The sequence below is a fragment of the Lactuca sativa genome, chromosome 4 (assembly GCF_002870075.4).
Source record: "Lactuca sativa cultivar Salinas chromosome 4, Lsat_Salinas_v11, whole genome shotgun sequence".
NCBI classification, from domain to species: domain Eukaryota; kingdom Viridiplantae; phylum Streptophyta; class Magnoliopsida; order Asterales; family Asteraceae; genus Lactuca; species Lactuca sativa.
Window position 1 is genome coordinate 286,972,515 of NC_056626.2, and position 22,666 is coordinate 286,995,180.

At 35.7% G+C, this 22,666-nt stretch overlaps 1 protein-coding gene across 2 annotated transcripts; it reads right to left on the reverse strand.

Moving 5' to 3' along the window:
* Window positions 1-7,797: 7,797 nt before the first annotated feature.
* On the reverse strand, window positions 7,798-14,441 carry LOC111898934 (protein DJ-1 homolog D). Of its 2 annotated transcripts, XM_042901387.2 has the most exons (6): window positions 14,242-14,441; window positions 13,983-14,099; window positions 12,077-12,517; window positions 11,174-11,536; window positions 10,467-10,510; window positions 7,798-10,097 (listed from the first exon to the last, which is right to left on the reverse strand). In XM_042901387.2, the coding sequence occupies exons 1-6, from the start codon at window positions 14,305-14,307 to the stop codon at window positions 10,031-10,033; spliced, it is 1,098 nt and encodes a 365-aa protein (XP_042757321.1). In that variant the 5' UTR covers window positions 14,308-14,441; the 3' UTR covers window positions 7,798-10,030. The 2 variants fall into 2 exon arrangements, with proteins under 2 accessions (XP_042757321.1, XP_023750584.1); XM_023894816.3 differs by lacking the exon at window positions 10,467-10,510 and having other exon boundaries at window positions 9,717-10,097.
* Window positions 14,442-22,666: the final 8,225 nt, after the last annotated feature.

Below are 22,666 nucleotides of genomic sequence, written 5' to 3' on the forward strand. Positions count from 1 at the left end.
ATCCCAGTGGATGGTCACCAGGCTGAAGGCTTAGGAGATGGTTCTGACTCCGAGCCTAAAGTAGAGAATCTACCCCCGATGGCTCTTGTTCCAATTCCTAACCCTCGTCCGGCTTTTCAAAGCCCGACGCCCCCGTGGGTGGAAAGCTTTGAAACATGGAGCCAAGGACAGGATCATCCCATGCCATTTAATAGAGACCGAAGCTTTTATGACCTAAGTGATGGGGGCTCAGCAGACAGAGTCTTGCCAATCTTGGTCTGCAGAGTGGCCTGAAAAGAGATTCAAGGCAGGACAGCCCTACATAAAATCACAGAAGTTGTTGCCAATGCGAGAATGCATACCCTCCGCACCATTCGCCTGGAAGATGCTCGTGAGAGATCTAAAAGAGATCATGAAACCCTGCTTCAAGCACTGACTGAATCACGAGCCGAAGTCATAGAACTCCGAGTACGCCAGAGGGTGTACGAAAGACACCTACTTGATATGGAACGTCAACTGGCTGAGCTGAGAGTTCACCAGAGGGATGACCGTCGCCAATAGTAGATGCCTTACTTTATTTTCCTTGTTAAAAGGAATCGTTTTCTGTCTATGCCCTATGTGGGATTTTTCTATGAAACCATCTTGTACTGTAGACACTTTTAGTTAGGCCTTTATGCGGCCAAAACCTTTCTACCCTAGATATGATGTAAGACCTTCTACAAGGTCAATTTTTCCCCGAACTTTTGCGTCATGAATATCAAGGATATTGAGAGTCGGCTTACTTCTGTGTCATTCTTTGTTCAAATACTTTCATTATGCTATCATGGGAGTCTATTTGAAACCCACCCTAGTCGAGTTATTGAACTAGGGGAAATTTAGCTCAGGGATCATTCCCAATTCGCTTTCAAGGGTTGGATCATGTTATTACCAACCGATAGTACCATGTTTTAAACGTCAAACGTCTTAAGATCATTCTACGAACTTACTACCACTCTTTGCTAGGACTGCATCATAGGGATGTAGGTCAAACCTTCGCGAACATACTTCTAATCCATACTAGGACTGCATCATAGGGATGTAGGTCAAACCTTCGAGAACATACTATTACTCTTTACTTGAGCGATTGAAGCACATCTAGAGTCAACCAAAATTGCTCACAAAATCCTTATCTTTCGTGTTACAGAATCATGTCGTCATCTAGAAACAGTCAGCCGAACAACGAAACCCCTGCCTTTCCTATGGACTCCGCTACTTTCCTAGCCGCAGTTACCGCTACCGTGATGGCTGCCGTGACAACTGTCCTTGCAAACCGTAACACTATCAACACAACCAATGCTGACGAAGGGGTTGAAAATCCTGATCGTAGTGTCAATCCAGGAAGTCATCTAGCGATAACAGTCGCAGGCTCGCAAAGCCGAAAAACAGAGAATGGGAAACGAAAGCGCCAAGCCAAGAAAGAACGCAAGTGATCCCAAAAACTTGCCATGCAACAACAACAAGTGGAAACCCCTACCATCCCAGTTTCGAGCAAACCATACGATAGAAAACTCCCGAAGTGTGATAAGTGTATTTTTCATCATCATGGGGCTTGCCATGAAATACAATGTTGCAATTGCCTAAAAATAGGGCACCATGCTCGTAGCTGTGGAGTACCGGCATGACCCATCACTCAAGCCCCTGACATCGGAGTCAACCAGGCTTGTGATGGTGGTGTTAAAATTAGACCCTATGAAAGGAAAGTTTAAAAGTGGATGAACAAGGAGAACACTCGTGTCCACGTAACTCTAACTCGACACATCACTTCCACCACCAATGTTGGTGTTATCTAGATATGTCACCAATGCGGTGAAATTGGGCACCTCAAGAAGGATTGCCTGATAACGAAGAACTTTGGCGCCGACGGAAAAATACTAAGGATCATTGCCGCAGGAGAGACTACTCCGGACCCACGTTGATGTAATTAAGGCATTTCGTTGTAACAGACTTATAAACTATCCAAAACTAGTGCAACTAGAGTCTTATCTTTTGCGAGATCCCGTCAGTAAAGGGATGCTCGTGCTGCATATACTTGTCTTTTGTAGTATACCTTGTTCGCAGCAATAGTCTTGTAGTAAATCTAAAATATTGTAACTCTGTTGAAGGTTGCACTGTGGTGATTTTTCTGTAACGCCTTATGTTCAAATCTAATATCCTTAGTTCCCATATGATTCTGATATTATCATACAACTAGATTCAACTCGATTCGCAATACCAGTTCCGTACGTACATCTCTTTCTCCGAAATTGCCTTTCCAGCGAAGCCGTCATACCAGAACACCGAAGTACTCATGCATGGAGTACCTCATGTTTCTTATCCTTTCTGAAGAAATCTCAACAAACCTCCCAGAAGTACCACTCGTACAGTACGTCAAGTTAAATACAAGGACTCTTATGGTTAATGTATCAATGAAGGATGTATACACAAGGGTGGTATATAATCAAGGTTCTACAGATTTAGAATTAATGATTCCCCTTTAACTTCTTTTCCTCGTTGGGATGTGAGCTTAAAGAAGAATCATTTATTCGACTATCTTTTCAATCTTAATTATAAACGACTCGTATACACAAGATTGTAATCGATGAACCATGTATGAATTCTAATATGAACTTTAGGACGAAGACTGCCCAAGACTACGAGTAATCGCATCGTCATGTGAGCAAACTTAGAACCCAGTACGACTCCTGTAACCAGATCGCCGTGCAGTCTAAACACCTACAGAGATACAAGAACAGTCCAAAAACTTAACGAACTACTCGGCAAAACAATAGAAAGACCCAGCTCCTCGCCCTGGAGAGCTCCGGCCTTATTCCTCAAAAAGGTGGACGAATAGTATCATAAGTATATCTACTATCGGAGACCTCTTCAAGATTTCAAATGGGAAACCATTATCTCTGCCTCGCATGAATGTGTGGGCTAAGCAAACACGAGGAATGAATTACCTTTCAGAAATGGACCTGAGATCCGAATATCACCAGTTTCGAGTGTTAGCGAAGGATGTTCCGAAGACGACCTTCCGAACTCGATGCGGACCCTACGAGTCCGTAGTGATACCCCTCGGATAGGACCAATACTTCCATTGTATTCATGAACTTAATGAACAGGGTACGCCATTCTTACTTGGATCAGTTCTTCATTAACCTTGTCGATGACTTACTTATCTACTCTCGTAGTAAGAAGGAAATCATAGAGAGCATCTATAACAAACCATGGAAACGATACGATCAGAGAAGCTATGCGTGAGGTTCTCTAAATACGAGTTTTGGAATTGAAGAGTCAAATTCCTAAGACACACTATTAGTGATGTGGGATCTCTTGAGGACCCGTTCAATTTATCAAAACCGTTGAGAATTTGTCAGCACCGAAGACGCCGTCGGGAATTCGCCAAATTCTAGGTCTCACAGACCTACTGTCGTAGTCCATTTAGAGCTCCTCGCAAATTACGGGACCTCGTACGACTTTGACCTAGAAGGGAGCGACCCTTGACTGGGAAGAGGAGCAAGAGGGAGAAACCCTTGGAACTCCAGGTGAGAGACCAAACTCTTTTGGAAGTCTCACTTTGGAAAGGCTTAATACACTTCGTAAAGCATGGAAAGCTAAATTCAAGATAGTTAAGACCTCCGAGATTCTTGCCATAATCGACCCTGTATCTCACGAACTTAATCTACCCCGCGAGCTTAGAAGCGTACATTCTACCCTTCACGTCTCGAACTTGCAAAGAGTATCGATCCAACGAGACTCTTGAAATCCCACTCGAAGAGATCGAGTTCCACAAGAGCCTCACCTACGTGGAAGAACCGTAGTGACCATGGACCGAGAGGTCATACGAACGATTCTTAGCCGTTTCCCCTTTAGTGAAGGTTCTCTGGAATGCCAACCAAGGACCCGAATTCACTTGGGAGCGCGAGAATTAATAGATTAGGAAGTATCCCCACTCTTTGGCTCGATTATTCGTGCTTACTTCCTTTACCTAAATTCTAATTTCGGGACGAAATTCCTTCTAACGGGGGGATGATGTGACAACCCAAAATTTCTATTATGTACAACCCTTCACTTCAATAGAAGTTAGAACAGTTTCTGCAAACTTTCAAGCTTTTTGGAATAAGTTTGAGTATGTTAGGTTTAACCCTTTAGGAGATATCAAGAGAGAGGATGCCCTTGAGTTTATTGTGCAGCAATAAAGTTCCAAAAACTTCAGGAGTTTGGAGTTTACGGCCCAAATGGTATTTGGACCGTAAACCCTAGTGGTATATATATGGCACTTAGCCATTTAAGTCACTTTTTCACAAAAATCAAGATCCAAACCCTTTTCTCTCTCAAGTATCATCCACCCTTTCTTCAAGATCTTCAACTAGTAAGTATTTCTAAGCCTTATTAAGTTGATATATCACTTAATCTAGTGTTTTAACACACTTCTATCCATGAATTCATTTCAAAAGGTTAGATCTTCAAGTTTCACCAAGAACACACACTAGTGTTATTGGCCTTTTGGTACCATTTCAAGCCTTTATCTTGTAAGTACTTCTACCCTAGAGTATCTTAAGGTTTGTTACACTTCCACACATCAAGAAATCACCCAAGAAAGCTAAGATCAAAGGTGTTTACGATCCAAGATTTTCTTGGACCGTAAACCCTAAAATGTATGCCAAAATGGCCCTAGTCCCTTCATAAGCTTAGGAAACTAGTCTAGATTCATTCCTTGATGTGTTTCGGACTTGAAAACATCACAAGACCATAAATAATATGTGTTTACGACCGTAAACACATGGAGAAGTGGTCCATGGGCCGTAAACTACATATAGGGGTGATTTGATGCCACAAACACTTCCATAGGCTTATACTTCAATGTAGAAATGCTTCTTAGGGCTTATAAGACTTCAAAACACAAAGTGGTCAAACAAGTATGAGTTTACGGCCGTAAACTCAAGGGTTTACAACCGTAAACTCAATGAGTTATGGTCTCCAAACCGTACACTCAAATAGAGGGTTCCCTTGAACCCTAAACTTGATAGCAATGTCCTACAACACTTAGATGCAATCCTTAGCACTTATAACACTTATATAAAGTGTTTAACATGTCTTAGGATGTCTTAACTTTGTTATTTAGTTGTTTAAAGACTAATTGGATACATATATGTGAAATTATATGTTACCTAGAATCATAGAGTGTGTACAAGTCTTCACTTGACACCTAGCATCCTATACAGTCCGTTCATCCCAACCACTTGCTACAGGTGAGTTCATACCCCTTAATCTATCTTTTAAATGTTTTTAAATGCTTTTATGGGGGGATACAAGTTGAATCATGCTAGTTATAATATCAATCACATGTGATTAATAACTAGCATACAAATAGGTTTACTACACTTTTAGCTGTTTTACCAAACAGAGTACTTCAAATGGCTTTCCAAAATGTTTTTACTTGTTTAAAACTCTTTATCAAACTGTCTTACATCATGAATGTTTCTTTTCAAACCCTATTACAAATGTGTTTCAAACAAAGGTTTTCCTTATACTTAAAATTATTCTTATCAAATATACTGCTTTCAAACCATTTTACAAATTGACATCAAGTCGTCTTTCTTAGTTGTTAAACTTTCATAAGGTTTTACAAAACTTCTTTTATGCTTTTATATTGTCAATTGCATGACTATATATGTATAGTTATATAATTAATGTTTAAAGGACTTAGGAAGGCTAGCTTGCTTTATCTCCTTTTTCTGGTTGGGATGTGGCTTTAGGGCATCGGTTATTCGTCCGAAGGTCGTCTAAATATTAGTTATATATTATGTATACATGTATAGACATAAAAGGTTCTATCGGTCAATTCAATGCCCTTGGGTAGCCAGGGTATACATCCATGTTCATACGTACAAGTCATATTACTAGTAACTACGATAGGCATAGTTTAGGAAGTTACTTATACTATTACTTGAACGCAGTATCATACCATGAGTCAGTTCATTCATGAGTCTATACTTGCTAGATAGAGAGAGAGCACACAATACAGCTAGTACACACAATACATTACTATACATGCTAGATAGAGAGAGAACACACAATACAACTAGTACACACAGTCCATTACTATACATGCTAGATAGAGAGAGAACATACAATACAGCTAGTACACACAGTACATTACTATACATGTTAGATAGATAAAGAACATACAATACAGCTAGTACACACAGTACATTACAATACTATACAGAGAGAACATACAGGCTAGACAGAGGGAGAACATACAATACAACTAGCATACCTTACATATACATTACTACAGTTAGGTGAGCCATTAATCGGGGCATGGCACTACCTGCCATGACCGTTTTTGTATCCGGAATCTCCTTAATTGGGGAGCGTATGAGTTTGTGTATAGATCTATATTGGATTGACTATCCTACACCTTGCTGCTCGCTATAGTGGGACTTGCAAGTCTATGGGTGCCAAATGTCATTTCTTACGACGTCTTACATCGTCATTTTTTACTATTGAGTCGGTAGCAGGATACAGGCCGATCACATGGTACTTAAAATTCCAATAGATTTAAGGTAGTTAGTACGGTTGTAGTTATTTGATACTACACTATAATACTATTTCATTTTCCCATTACATTCACTTCGTGGACATTCACACGATGCACGGTAATGTAGAAACTATATTTTTGGTTAATGATAGTCAGATTTGGGAAAATACACACTCTTACAAGAGACAAAGTCAGATACTAGATGCCTTGGTAGAAGGCTACTTTCAGTAGGAAGCATAGGGTTTTCTAGGATACTCAAAACTATTACATACTCATACTTACAAATACATTCTTACAAATACAGACACTAAAATACTTATGATCTCACCAGCTTTAAAGTTGATAGTCTCTTTCAAAATAAGTTGTATCCTCAGGTCATCAGTAGACAGGTACCGATGCAAGGTTTACAGACACTACAATAACATCCCATGGTTTTAAATATAAATGAAATACATTTCTTCATAAATGCTTTGATAATGATATTATCATGTTTTGGGGACAAATTCCGCAATAAGATTTATACTCTGAATTAAGTAAGCATAAAAAGGTTAATTGGCCATGAAAATAAGGATGTCACATGACATCACACCACATTTACTAATTTGGTTATGAAATTAGTTTGTTAATTTTTGACCAAACAAAGCTAAAAAAGAAGTTCAATAGCTTTAAGATATAAAAGAACAAAAGAGATAGACCCACTTCACAGATGGAGCTTCCAATTCTAAAGGATCAGGTCCTAGAGCCGCACTAAAATCGCCATAACGGGATATTATACCCTATAGAGTAATTTTTGATTTTCAAGCAAACAACAATGAAGCATAATATAAATCATTAATCTTGGAATTACAAAATACCCAAGATCTTGGGATCAAACATCTTCATGTACATGTTAAAAAGACTTGGCACATTCATATATATATATATATATATATATATATATATATATATATATATATATATTACCAAAATGATTTGTGTATTTATTTGGTTTTGTTATTTGAGGACCAAACGGGGCCAAATTATCATACAATTGTTCCAGCATATAGTATAAAAAGAAGAATAATGGGATTTTTGGTAGCATCTTAATTAAGAAATTAAGAGGCGGCTTTGTTAGCCTATGAATAAAAGACTCTTAATTTCTTAAAATCCTCTTAAACTTTACAACTTAAATTGTATCTGAATAAAAAAAAATATATGCATCCGTGCCCTCTATTGCCCTCATATGAATGCTTCCATAACCGACCTTCACTAGATTTTCTTTTTTGTCTCCTCCCACCTCTGACCAACTCCAATGCCATCTACTTCCTCCCATCACCGAACACCTCATTCTATCGTCGACCATCTCCTCTCATCGTTGACTCGCACAACACCACCGCCCCATCATCGACATCGTACATCCATATGTTTTACACAACTTCTGATATCACTCCTACCTCCATGAAATTGACTCCCACCACAGAACTATGACCTCCGATGCCAAGCTCTGACATCGCCAGTTCCACCCTCGAAAGCACCGCCCTTGCCAACACTGGTCTCCGATCTCCGATCTCCTTTATTGGTCAGGTACGAAGTTGCTAAAATCACTCCTCATTCGTGAAATCAAATTTTTTTCATGATTTGAAATCAAAAATCAATTTAATATTATAAGTTTTTAAATGTTCATATTTTGGGTTTTCCGTAATGTTGTGATGTTTTGAATCGGTGGTGAAACATAGCTTCTTTCCAAATTAGTTACTGATTTCTTGTTACATGGTATAATAATGATTGTTATTATCCTAAACTGATGTATAGTTTCCAAATTGGTTATTGATTTAGAGCATTGTGTGATTTTTGATGGTTAAGATGATGGTGGATGAAGGCTGTTAACTTTTTTTTGTCAAAATTGTTCATTTTTGTCTCTCATTTGAGCAATTGGAACTTTAGGCATTGATTTTTGACCTTGAGCAATTGGAACTTTGGCATCTGTGTTTCTTGTATCCATTTTTGCTTTTGTATGATGAAGATGTTAAATTCTCATCCACTATGCAGAAAATTCGCATTGTGGAATAAGGTGGAAAAACCATTAAGCTTCAAATTGTGAGGATTTTCTTCTTAAAATATATATAAGATTATATTTGTATGAATTGGGTTGTATACATGTAATGTGATCCATATAACCATAGAGTTCAGGTTGTTTTCATAGCTATTGTAAAAATGTTTTTATAAGGGTTAAATACAAAAAACAGCAATGTACTTTTATTGATTTATTTATTATAGCATCATACTTTTACCTCTTTATATTAGAGCATTGTTTGATTTGATTTGATTTTTTTTAAATTTGAATTTTGTATTGTGTTTATACTTTTTTTTATAAATATTCGCGAAGTTGGTTCGGTTATTTTATAAACAGAAACATTGGTTTCAACAAAAAATAACACTGAAGGGTAAAATGGTCATTTTATAATTCAGCATTCAGATGTTCCAACAAAACAGTGTGTTAAAAATTCAGAACTTAAAGTTTCAGACCCTCTTAAAAATTCAGACCTTTTAAAAATTCAGATGTTGTCAGTCCCTAAGAATATCTCTGAAAATAAAGATTTAGACTCTGGTCATAACAAATTTTCACATTTACATTTTTCCTCTCAAGAAATTTTGATCAAACTGATTTCATAATTCATAATTTTAAAGTTAAAGTATTAGTATTTAATAAGTTGCGATTTTGGTCTCTTACGATATATTAAAATTAATTTTTTGGTATCTTACATAATTTATTTTATAGTTTTCATTTTTTAGTATTACTTTTTATTCAATTATAGTATTCAATGTTTCTAATTTACGTTTTAAAATTATACGGTATTTATTGTTGTATTAGCTCACAAAATTTATGTGTATTCAAGCAAGATACATTTTCAAACCTTATTTCGTTTGCCTCTTTCATATATAATTGTTTGCATTGAAACTTTATTTTTATATTTTTTTGATCCACTTGATACGATATAACCGTCACCATTTTATATGTGGACTGTTAAATTTTGGAAATCATATTCTATATTCAAATTGCAAAGGAGTTTCTCGTTGGAAGGCACATTGACTTCAAAAAGTTTTCATATTTAAAAAAATGATTTTGTTGTATTTTGAATTTGGCACACAATTCATGGTAGAATACTAAGAATAGCTTGTCACTTTTGCAGTCTTTCGAAACAGTAAATATGATATCACAAAATAAAATAAAATTGCTACATTACAATACACATTGCGTTAGGAAATCTTCAAAAGAAAGGAGATCATCAAATATCACATCATATCGGATTTATTCTATAAATGTAATTAACTCTGACTTATTAAACAAACATTAAGCATGACATTTTGTGGGTGTAGATACACACTAGAAACATACCTTTACACCAAGCACTTCCATGAATTGAGCGATGAACTGAGGGTGTCCTGGCCAGGCTACTCCAGTCACTAGATTTCCATCAGTAAAGCAACGGTGCATTGAATGAGGTTCTAACCAGGTTGCACCGGCCAATACCACATGAAGTTTGGCAGCGGGATATGCCGTACATTTCTTTCCCTAGTAAATGCATTAAAAAGGAGATAAATCCAAGAAATAAAGATGTATCTTTTATTTGTTTATTACAACATTGTACTTTTAAAAATCTACCATGTCGTAGCAATGTTCTCCGAATACAAAACAATTTTCTTGGAGTCCATGATACTAGGATGGGACTCTAACATGAATAGGCGCTTATAGAACTGTGTCACACTACTATAGGTTACACTAACGATAATCGGGTAGAATTTTCAATAGTGATACACAAATGTGATGTATTTTTATAGATAAATTATTGCAGTTGAAGGATTAATGAAGGAAACGAAAAAGGATATAAAATGGTTTTAATGCCACAAGAATTGATAAAGAAACACCATGTTGTTTATAAACCTCTCAAAGGTGTCGTTGCCCACCAAGGTGTAAAGACGAACAAACTACAAAAAACAACTTGAGAATTGTAAAGAAAGAAACTTAGAATGTAATTCACTAACGGGATAATTGAGAAGAATACATTTACATCATAACCTAATACTTATAGGAAAGTAATTCTTAATTAAGAAAAGTAAATAAATTAGTACATTTAGAAAACTAATTAAAAAAAGAAAAAAAACTTCATTACCATATCATTTAATTTTTCATACCATCCTATCATTTTTTTCTACAATGCACTAAACTCTACAAAAAAATTTATGGAACATACTTTTATAAACGAAATCATTTCTTTCTTAATCATTTAATATTAAATAATTCGTTTTTCTCGTTGAATGCTTTAATGGTACTTGAACTCGATATTAACTGAATACCAATATAACATCTTTTTGAGTTTAATCCATTTAATGCCAGCTAGACATTCCATTAAACTATGCATTATATATATGGTCTAATGTCTTATCATGGTTTTGTAATAAGGAAAGAAACCACTAAACTTATCTTGATATTACAGCTACACAGCTTGTAGTTATATAATATGGTCGTAACTTCACTTTATCTTTAACATCTAAATTCAAACCAACAAAAACCAAACCATATTCTCTAATGAAAGGTGACTGATAATGTTTTTGATTAAATTCCTAAATTCTCTTAAGAAAAAACCTTACCTTAAGAACATCAGCAGCAGCCAAAATTTGTTGCCCATAGCTGATGGATGCAACAGGTTTTCTAGCATCCATAAAGTATTTCACCAGTTTAATAACATCTTGATCTAGTGCCATATATTCAGGACCTCGACCTCCAGGGATAACAAGACCATCATAACTTGAAGCATCTATGTCCTCAAAGGTAGCTGTTATTTTGAATTCATGTCCATTTTTTTCACTGAAATTCTGGTCCCCTTCAAATTCATGGATAGCCGTATAGCACCTATCACCCTTTTTAATTTTGGAGGAAATGGAATCTACATGGCATCCAAGAGCTTGAAAGGACTGAAAAGGAACATATATCTCATAGTCTTCCATGTAATCCTACAAACGAAGCAAAATAGAGACAATCACTAATTAATGATGTAATTAACCACCATATTATAGCATTGCACTTTAAAACACCCATCCGCTCATAGAAATGTCATCTGAATACAAAGAAATTTTCAATACCATAAGTGGGTAGATTTTTCAAAACTTAATACCTTAATAGAAGTACAATGCTATAATTGGCTAAACTATTCAAAGTACAATCAATGTCCTCATAAAAAACCAAAACATAGTACTATATTAGAAAGAAATGGTAGTAGGATGCTATACTGCAAAAAATAAATGATAGTATGTTGTTACTTCTTATAGTTAGCCCCAAAATATATATCTAAAAACTCGGTTAAGTAATAACATGGAAAAAATGCAAGAAACAACACAAAGTACTTATGAATTTTTTTACTATACCATTGTACTATCGTTTTTTCTTTAATCATTCCTTATTATAATTTTTAGTCTATAGAATCTACCTTATTATAGCAAAGGTAGCTCAATTTCTGATTATATCGAAAAAGAAATTACAAATAAACAACTTACCCCACAGAGGAATAGAATCCGTTTGTTGAAACCAGTGACAGTTCCTCCTAATGCCTTAATGAAATGACCAATATACTCAGCATGCCCTTCGTAAGAAGCTCCAGTGATTAAATTTCCATCAACAAAACATGATGCCATTGTCTCAGGTTGTACCCAATTAGCACCAGCAGTAACAAGCACGGGTCCTAGTGTAGGAAATGCTGTAAGTGTTCGACCTTTCAAAACACCACCAGCTGCCAAGATAAGTGATCCATGACAGATGGAGGCAATGGGTTTTCCAGTTCTTGCAAAATGTTTCGCAATTTCTACCACAGATTCATATGTCGCAAGATATTCAGGAGCACGTGCTCCTGGTATAACTAACCCATCATATGAACATACATCAATCTTATCAAACGTTGCATTTAGAGTGAAGTTGTGACCTCGGTCCTCTGAAAATGTCTGCAAATATATTGTAAAAGTATAACGCGAGTTTGCTGGCTTCTTTCGACTTAATTAGGCTAACGAGTTAACTACTTAATTTGCACATAATGATTTAGTGGGTTAAGTGAAAAGGCATGGCTTAATTGGTTAAGACGCTGAAATTTTGCTAATTGCACTCTTCTTTTTGCATCCCAACCCGTCTCATATTGAGATTGATGATTATAGCTTTTTTATTTAATGTAAGGAGAAATTCATTTATTTGGCCTAGAATTGTTTTTTTTAGTGTTATTCTTAGTTAATATAATTTAGTATACTGTCAACTAGGGTTTTTTTTTTTTTTTTTTTTTTTTTTTTTTTTTTTTTTTTTTGCATATTTACTTGAGATGCTTACATATAATATGAGTATAATTCTTGCTTTAGCACGTGTATAAATAATTGTCGGTTTTAGATTGGTAAATATTTTGATAATTTGTTGCTATATTTTTTACTAGGGGTGGCAAATCGTGCTATCGTTTTGTGTTTTTGTCTGATACGATACGATACGACAATATTTTATGTAACACGAACACGATACGACACGATGTCGTCTTTTTTTAACTAACACGAAAACGAACGAATTAAAAAACGACAAACACGACACGACACGAAAAATATAACATATACTAAAAACTAGTTTATTTAATGAATACTTTATCAAATATAACACGACAAACACAAAAAACATGATAAAGAACTGCTAAATCATGTCAATTTCTTGTCAAATTTTGAACACGAACACGACACGACACGACATCGTGTTTTTTTACAGTTAACACGAACACGAATTCAAATTTCAGTTTCGTCCCAATTTCATTTCGTGTAGTGTATTTTTGTCATATCGTGTCATAAATTGTCACCCCCTTTTGACGTCACTAATGAATGATGCTGATTAGGTAATTTTAGGGCTGTGATGAGTGATGATTTGGTTTGTCGTATTTAATTAATAATAACAGTAAGGAGAAACCAAAGAAAAATAAAACGGGGTAAAAGAGTTAGTTTATTAGGGTTAACGACATATTTTTAACCCTGTTAGTCAAGGGATTAAACCGAAACAAAATGTAAAGTTAAGGATGATTCTGGAAAAAATTTATAAACTTCAGTGAACTTATGATTTTGAGTAAAATACAGGGACCATTCTTCTAATTTACTCCTGATAAATTTTAGAGTCTCTAAATTTTGAAAAATCTCTAGTTTTGTAACCATTTCTAAAGTCAGTAATTGTAACCAAATTAGAAAGGAAATGAATTAAAGTCCAGCAATTTATCTTTCCTTCAAAGGCTTAATAATTTGCAAAAATGGCCGGCAAATAGTTAACTTCAACACAACAATTTTTAAAGAACAATAAAATGGACATGATAACCAATATGGGGATTCAAATTCTCGACCATTATGCTTATGCAAAGTTAAAGAATTATTATCAGTTTGTAATTAGTGAGCAGAAGACCTGATGAGGAGATACACGATAAAGTACTGTACGACAAATATCACCGCATTTTTTATCAGGACAAACAGCATCAACGGACAATCCATAGGCTTGCAATGCCTGAAATGGAACTATCGCCTGCCCAAACAAATCAATTTAATCAGAATACAGAATACTACACTCCACATCATTATCAATAACTATATGATATTATTTTAATTTAAAATCTTGATAACTACTAAAAGTCAAAGTTAGGACTCAAATAAACAACAAATGAAACCTCAAGGTCTTCCATGTAATCACCACATAACATCAAGATCTTCTTTGGACAACCCAAATTCGCCATTAAAGATAATAAACCCCTTAAATCAATGTGATGTGCGAAAGCCAAACCTTCGGAAACGACGAGTGTGCACTGATGGTACTTGGGAGAAATATGCCGGTTTAAATACTACTCATCCCCTTTCACTTATTCACAGTTTCACACCAATGTGTGGATGTGATGAAATCATATATATATATATATATATATATATATATATATATATATATATATATATATATATATATATATATATATATATATATATATATATATATATATATATATATATTCTTAATTATTTAGCATCTCGATTTCTAGGATATTAAGTATATCGACATTTTAATAATTTGTAACAGAGTAAAGCTCGTCAACATTTTGATTATTACAAAATTATTAAAATAATAAGAAAACGCGGGAATTGCGAGTTGCGAGCTTCGAGACATATTTAAGTGGTGTCATTTTCTTTTTGAGTAGGTGGAAGTTGAAACTTGAATAAATAGTTAAAACTTATTAATTTCCTTCATGAAAAACATGGACAGTTAATTTGGAGTGTGTCCGTCCACTCGCGACTGAAGCTCTATACGTGTCCAAACTCTATACGTGTCCGTCCGAAAATATACATTTTATATACTAGTTTATAACCCGTGGTTTATAAAATTAATCAAACTTTTATAGTAAAAACTCAAAATTATTAATAAGTTATTTTAAATAAATCATTAACTTAAAAGATATTTTTTATTATTTATGTGAAATTATAATTGATTCAAATAAATATATAAAATTAATTTTTAATATATATTAGATATTTTTTATTTGTGAATTAATGAAAACAATAATTTAAAATTTTAAATTTAAAATATAATCACATTAATGAGGAGGTCTAATAAATTTAAAATGAAAAACTAATAGATTGACAAGTGACAACACATTAATTAAAATGTCTAATATAGTGACACATGGCAAAAGAGCTACTCTTTTATTAGTATAGAGAAGATTAGGTGTTAGACTTGTGTATTAATTTAAAAAAAAAAATTAAACATTAAACTAAAGTGTAAACATAAAATAATTTTTAATATACAACTTTAAAATAAGAAAGGAAAAATTAATTATTGCAATTTAATATCATATATATGATATTTAATACTTTATATATATATATATATATATATATATATATATATATATATATATATATAAGTATATGACTTTAATTTTAAAAATTAAAACAAATCAAAAATTGACGTGGATAATATTTATTTCAAAAATACCACAAAATGTCAAGTGTCAAAACTTAAGAGAGATTGACATGTGATAAAAAAAATTCATTTATTAAGGAGGATTTACAATTGTACAAACCTTTAATAAAAAAAACTTTAAAAAAAAGACTATATATTATTCAAAGTAAAATTTCAAAAAAATTTAATTATTTTTTAAAGTAAACTAAAAAACAGAACGCGACTCTACCGCTTTTGGACTAATGTGATAGAAGTTATTTTTTGTTTTAATACAAGTTATTTTTTGTTTTAGATCATATAGTTTTGCGGGGTTGGATATGCCAAAGAAACCTCAGACAACATATACTTACAATGTGTTACTCAACACATATTTATCAACTCAATTGTGTTGATCTTACCATAAACATTGTCTTGAGCATAAATATATTTATGAAACATAACACTACATTAAACATAAAAGTTTAAAAGGTCACTCTTGAAAGATTTTACAAAATCCCCAACAAAGTAAAAACTTCAAGCTATTGAAAAGCTTTGGACCCTATAAAAAGATGTCATATCAGCTCCTTACACCATGAATGTAAAAGAGTAAAACGATAAAACTGGTCTTACATTATTGTTTACTCTTAGACTTCCAGCTTTAGGCCCACCAGAACACCCATGGGTGTCTAGATGTACTTCATATGGCTCTTTATTCACAAGACATCCAGCTTCCACACATGCTTTTACCCCTGAAAACAAATATATATATATATATATATATATATATATATATATATATATATATATATATATATATATATATATATCAATAAAACCACAAGAGAAACAATATCAACCACCAGGGGTAATATCGTAAAAATTGGAAACCTTACATATTTTTCCAAGAATCTTGTCAAAAGAGCACCTTGTATATTTGATTTTGCACACAACAGGGCAAACTATATCTCATTTTTGTGAACTTGTTGCTTTAGATTGTAACTTATTGTTATAATCCCTATACATGGAACATAAGATTAGACATTTGATAATGATATTTCCAAAATATGTGATATAATGATATTATTCATGCGATAAATCTGTAAAAAATAAATAAATAAATAAAATAACAATTCAACATTCAAACCGGTTCATTAGTGATTTAGTTTGAAATGGACAGCAAAAATTAGTGTAGTGAGGTCAAAATGTAGAAGAAACATTGGTTTCCTACATAAAAGTACATTGACTAAACTGCTTCTACAAAATGATTCTACAAACCAATTCCTAATAAGCTGGATTGAACCAATTTTTGGTGAAGAAATGGTTAACTTTCATTCCATCCAACAAAAAGCAATATGTTTTTTTTTCATTCCAACGGAATCAATGATTCCATTCCATACCTTGAGCTTGTTTTTGGTTTCCTTCCTAACACCTACCAAAAAGACCAAATAACCCCTTGTTCACCTTTATTCCTTAACTCACGAATTTTCTCATAAATTTTGTCCCTTCTCTCAACAACCGTATGTAACTCTTCCTCTAAAGATGCAATCACACACAATGTCCAAGATGACAATGCCAGAAAGATGCTTTGTCCAAACTAGTGGAAGAATCAGTATGCAATACATTATTTCCTAAGTTGTCTACAACCATCACAGTTTCATATACACCATTACAAGGTAATGCTCTAAAATAAAAAAACACCATTATAATAAGCATTTATTGCACCAATTTCATTATCAAACGAAAATGTGAAACCTTGTTTGTACAAACTTAACCATGAAAAGAAATAATATTTCTTTCCACTTTAGACGAGTAACAACAATTATTCAAATCTAACTCTAACCCATTACAAAGAAATAAAGAATGAACTCCAATCTTGGTGACATGTGAAGCTTTCCTATTCCCCATGATTAAGTTTATCTTCCCGTGCTCTACATCCTCACTTCTTTTTAGTCCCTGCAAATCAGCACAAATGTGAATACCACAACCTGTATCAAGGACCCAAGAATTAGTATGTGGTGAGTTATTAGACAATATAGTGTAAATACATTTTACTTTCCCATCCTTAACATCCTGCAAGTACTTTGGGCAGCTTCGCTTCCAGTGCCCCTTGTGATCACAATAGAAGCACTCTGCTTCTTTTGGGTTGGAGGAGGGAGCAGCAAGACCAACTTTAGTCTTGCTAGAAAAGGATCCATCAAGAGACTTTCCCTTATGACCCTTGGAAAGGGTCTTCCTCTTTCTTCCCTTGTGTAACGCCCGGGTTTCGGGGCTAAGCATTTTTAGACGATGTAATAGTCTAGGTCAACTATTGTAATTCTTTTTGAGATAATAAAGATGAAATATTTGAGTATTATGTGAATTATGTGAATTTTTATGTCTATTATGTATTTATAAATATTTAATAAATAAAAGGTAAAAATAATCGTCAAAATTAAAGTGTGAGATAAGCCCTATATCTTTATATAAAGTTGTAGTGGTCGAAACAAGGATTCCGGGGATATAAGGAACGCCGAAATCCGAGTTATAACGAAGAAGTTATGACCCGTCGAAGTTTCGCGACAAAACCGACACGATACCGGGAAGCGTAAATAGTGAATCTACGATAGAGCGATATTTAGCCTTAGCACTCTAAACAAAAGTCGTAGAATACGATAAACTAAGAACATCGATAAAAAGAACGCCCAAATCTGACTTCGTATGAAGAAGTTATGATTTTTCGAAGTTTCGGATTAGCAGTGTACAGCCCGATATTCGAATATTAGAACGAACGGTTTTTAGCCGACATGACCTAAACGAGAATCAAAGATCTCGTTAAGAGTAGCGTAACGAGAAAAAGATGGGCGAAAACGGACGTTAGATGAAGAAGTTATGAGAATTTAACGGACCTATCATATCCCGGCATGTTAATAATATAAAATTTAAAATCGAGTCAAAATTAGCCGACGGAGTCTAAACGAAAGTTGTAGAGTACGTTCCCACCTTCGCGTGGATATAAAGAACGTCGAAAACGGAGCTCGTATGCGAAAGTTATGAATTTTTAAAGTTGGAAAGTGAATTTGCGAAATTTGTTGCTTAATCGATGACGTGGCTTAATCCTGACCGTCGCTTGCTGATCATGGCTCGCTTCGGATGGCCGACACGTCGTCCTCGCATACGCCCCACGTCCGAAGTCGGTACGCCCTGCGTACCCTCGCCCTTATCCGTCCGATGTACGAAGCCAGCTGGATCCGACCTGGAAGCCTTATCCGAGGAGTACGCCCAGCGTACCCTCGGTTGCCCAGCGTAATGTCCGAAGTTCGGCCCTATAAATAGGCTGCGAAGGGTCTCGGATTTTTCACTCATTTCTTAAACTCCTTCTCTCTCTACTTTCTCTCACTACCCCTCTAACCCCCCCCCCCCCCCTAAACCCTAGATAAGGCCCCTAGCACCCTAAGGAAGCCCCGAGGCTCCCGGAGTCCTGAGAAAAAGGAGTCTTTCGGTTTCGAAACGCTGCTCCAAATAAGTTCCGGTTTTCGATAAAATTCGTTGTAAGTGTGCTACGCTTACGCAATTTTTAATCTAGCTTTCAAATAATTATAGGAATGTTATTATGTCCTTAAAATAATTATTTGGGCTATTATTATAAGTTATATTGAGTGTTATTAACGCTTATATAATAATAATAATAATAATAATAATAATAATAATAATAATAATAATAATAATAATAATAGTCAGACTATTAATTTGTCGCGGTTATCGTTAGACTAAACCCTAGTGGTATTGATACTAGGTTTTATCGAAGGAAAATTGTTTTAAGAGAATCGAAGCGCTGTCCGAATGCTAAGTCACCACCTACTCAGGTGAGTGCATAGTTACTTTCAGCTTACACATAGATATGAAGTATTTTATATAAATTACGTGCTATGTGTGCATATTATCTTAATACTTGCTATCTATGCTGGCTGAACGTTTTTATACATATTTTCAATGATTTAAACTGGATATGTATTTTATATCTACGAAAATGTTAGGGTAAAACATGGGTAGATGTGTTAGTTGCTGTGTGATAAAAATGAAATAATGAGAGGCCTCGTTATAGATGTTATTGATGATCCAGTCATCTAGCGGAGTATAGATGACGACCACGGACTATTCTAGACAGTCCAGTGGAACACTAGCAGGCTCGCAACCTGTAGGTGTTTATTTGAACCGTGTGTCTATTTGAACTGTGTGCTCACCAGATGTACTTCATCCCCCACATGGTTGCCTTAAGGACATTTATTGCTGAGGAATCCCCTTAGCAGTAGTGTCCGTCCCGATGATAATCCTTAGACTAGGTCGCGATGTCTTAGGGACATAATGTGAGGATAACGGGAACGGGTAATCGGGTTATTGTTGGTTGATGAAATTAATAAACTTATTTATTGTGGTTTGAAAGCCCTATGTGCTCACCAGGCTCCCAAGCCTGACCCACTCAGTTTCTTGTATTACAGGTAGTGGCGCATGAGCATAGATGTGATGTCTTGGGACGAGAGATTAATAGGCCTGTAAATACGAAATAATGTAGTAAGGCCTATGATGTATTGTTTATACTTATGTACTGTATTGAATATGACATCCCAAGTCTTTTTATTGAAATACATTTCTATGGAAATGCTTTTGATAAATCTTTATCATATTTTGTTTTGGGACAAATTCCGCAACTCTTTTATTAAAAGGTTACTCTGATTTTGAAATAAAGTATAAACAAAACCGGTCTTTTCTGGCCGTGATTTTGGGGATGTCACAGTTAGTATCAGAGCATTAGTTTAAGCGAACTAGGAATTTGTAGGATTTCTAGACTTAAACTTAGAATGCTAAGAGATGATTGTGAGGTGTGAGCACTAGCTTATTTTAAGAATTATGCCTAAAATGCTTTTATGTGCTAAATGCTTTGTGCCTGACATGCTATTATTTGTTCGGATTTATGGTCTGTTGCCGACCGAATCTGGAAACCTTATGTGTTTAGGATTCTAGCGTTTAACCATGATATTAGAACTAGCATGTAAACGTTTCGGAGTAATAAGGACGATTTAAACGTCTATCCTAAATAAAGATCTAAATTCACCTTATTCGGTGTATAGATCAAGATGGCAAGGACCCGTAGCGGAAACATAAACGCAAATGGAAACAGAAACCAACCCCCAGTGATTGAGCAAATACCGGTTGTGGAAGCCGCTGCTGAGCCAATAACGATGGCCGGAGTGCAAGCGATGATACAGGTGATGTTGGATCGTCAAATGGAGGAAACCAGACATTTTCTCCAGCAAAATCTAGAGGAAGCGACTATTCAGATCGAACAGCCCGAGTTGAACGAAGGGTAGACTGAGGAGGGAGACTACAGTGGAACTGTTGGTCAAGTCAACCCACCAATAGTTCAACAAAACAACCAAGATGACGGAGTCGAGAGAAATGGATGCAAGTACAAGGATTTTCTGACTTGCAATCCATCGACTTTCAATGGAAAGGAAGACCCGATCGGGGTCATGGATTGGATCTCGGAGATGGAGTTAGCTTTCATGACGTGCGGTTGCAGAGGAAAACAATAGACCACATTTGCAGTGCGTCAGTTTCGAGGAGGCGATGTACGTTGGTGGAATACCTTGGGAAAGACTCTGAGCCCCAATGAACCCCTGCAACTGACATGGGCAGAATTTCTGGTGCAATTCAAACGAAAGTACTGCTCAGCTCAAAACCTGCTCGAGCTAGAGAACCGGTTTCTAACCCTGAAGAAGGGAATCATGTCAATCGATGAATACACAAACAACTTCATAGAAAAGATGGAGTTTGCCTTGCGTCTTGTTCCGGATGAGCTGACAAAGAGCGACAAGTACGCTAAGGGACTCCCATGGGAGTATGCAGTGCCAGTACGTCAGGCACCAACTATAGAGGCAGCTATCTAGGCTGCCAAGTCTGTGGAGGATATGATTAAGGGAAGAGCTGCCAGCAAAGTTGAGGTTGGCGAGAAGAGGAAATTTGAAGGGTCTACTAAACCCAACAAAAAGAAGAGAAAGTACGGTTCAAAGAAACATGGGGAAGGAGGAAATGAATTTAAATGGTGCGAGAAGTGCAAGAAGAAGCACTCGGGAAAATATAGCGAGGAAGTAACCTGCTACAAGTGTGGGAAAACGGGGCACTATGCCAATGAGTGCACCACCAACAAGAGGGTGTGCTACGACTGCCGTGAAGAAGGGTATATTGCTAAGGATTGCCCAAAGAAGAAAGATGCGGGAAGGCCCAACATACCACCGAAGCTGAATGCAAGAGCCTTCCAGATGACGCTCGAGGCTGCGAAGGAGGTAGCAGACGTCACTTCAGGTACCTTTCTTGTAAATAATAGTTTGCCTGCAAATATACTATTTGATTCCGGAGCCAACTACTCTTTTGTGTCGCATAAATTTGGTGGGAGATTAGCATTGCCTGTAGAAAAACTTGATAATGCCCTGATTGTAGAAGTTGCCAGTGGCAAATTCGTACCTGTTAGTGATCATATTAGGAACATCGTCATCGACCTAAACGGAAACGAATTCCATGAGGAGCTATTACCCATAGAGCTAAACGGTTTCGACATCGTTTTGGGTATGGATTGGCTTAGCGCCAACGATGCTGAGATCCAATGCCGAAAGAAAATAGTAAGGGTAAACCCACCCGGAAAGGAATCATTTATGGTGTACGGGGACAAACGTAGAGTGAGTTCTGGAATCATCTCCCTGATGAAAGCCAGGAAATGTTTGTCCAAAGGATGTGCATCATACTTAGCATTCGTAATCGATGCTAAGAAGGAAAAGAAAGAGGTGCAGAATATACCGGTTGTGTGCGATTATCCGGAAGTCTTTCCCGAAGAACTTCCCGGATTACCACCTGATAGGCAAGTGGAATTTCGTATAGACTTGTTACCAGGTACAACACCGATAGCAAAAGCACCATACCGATTAGCACTGACGGAGATGAAGGAGCTTATGACGCAACTTCAGGAGCTGTTGGACAACAGTTTCATTCGACCTACTTCATCACCCTGGGGAGCTGCGGTGTTATTCATGAAGAAAAAGGACGGAAGTATGAGAATGTGTATAGACTACCGAAAACTGAATAAGGCAACAGTGAAGAACAAGTATCCATTGCCGAGGATTGATGACCTATTCGAT

What these genes read in the sequence shown, in the direction of transcription:
- LOC111898934 (XM_023894816.3), bottom strand. Translation starts at nt 14,307, where the DNA reads ATGGCGAATTTGGGTTGTCCAAAGAAGATCTTGATGTTATGTGGTGAT. An exon ending in GGATTCTATTCCTCTGTGGG is followed by an intron (nt 11,537 to 12,076) that starts GTAAGTTGTTTA and finishes CTTCGTTTGTAG; the next exon opens with GATTACATGGAAGACTATGA. An exon ending in CTGCTGCTGATGTTCTTAAG is followed by an intron (nt 10,098 to 11,173) that starts GTAAGGTTTTTT and finishes TGCATTTACTAG; the next exon opens with GGAAAGAAATGTACGGCATA.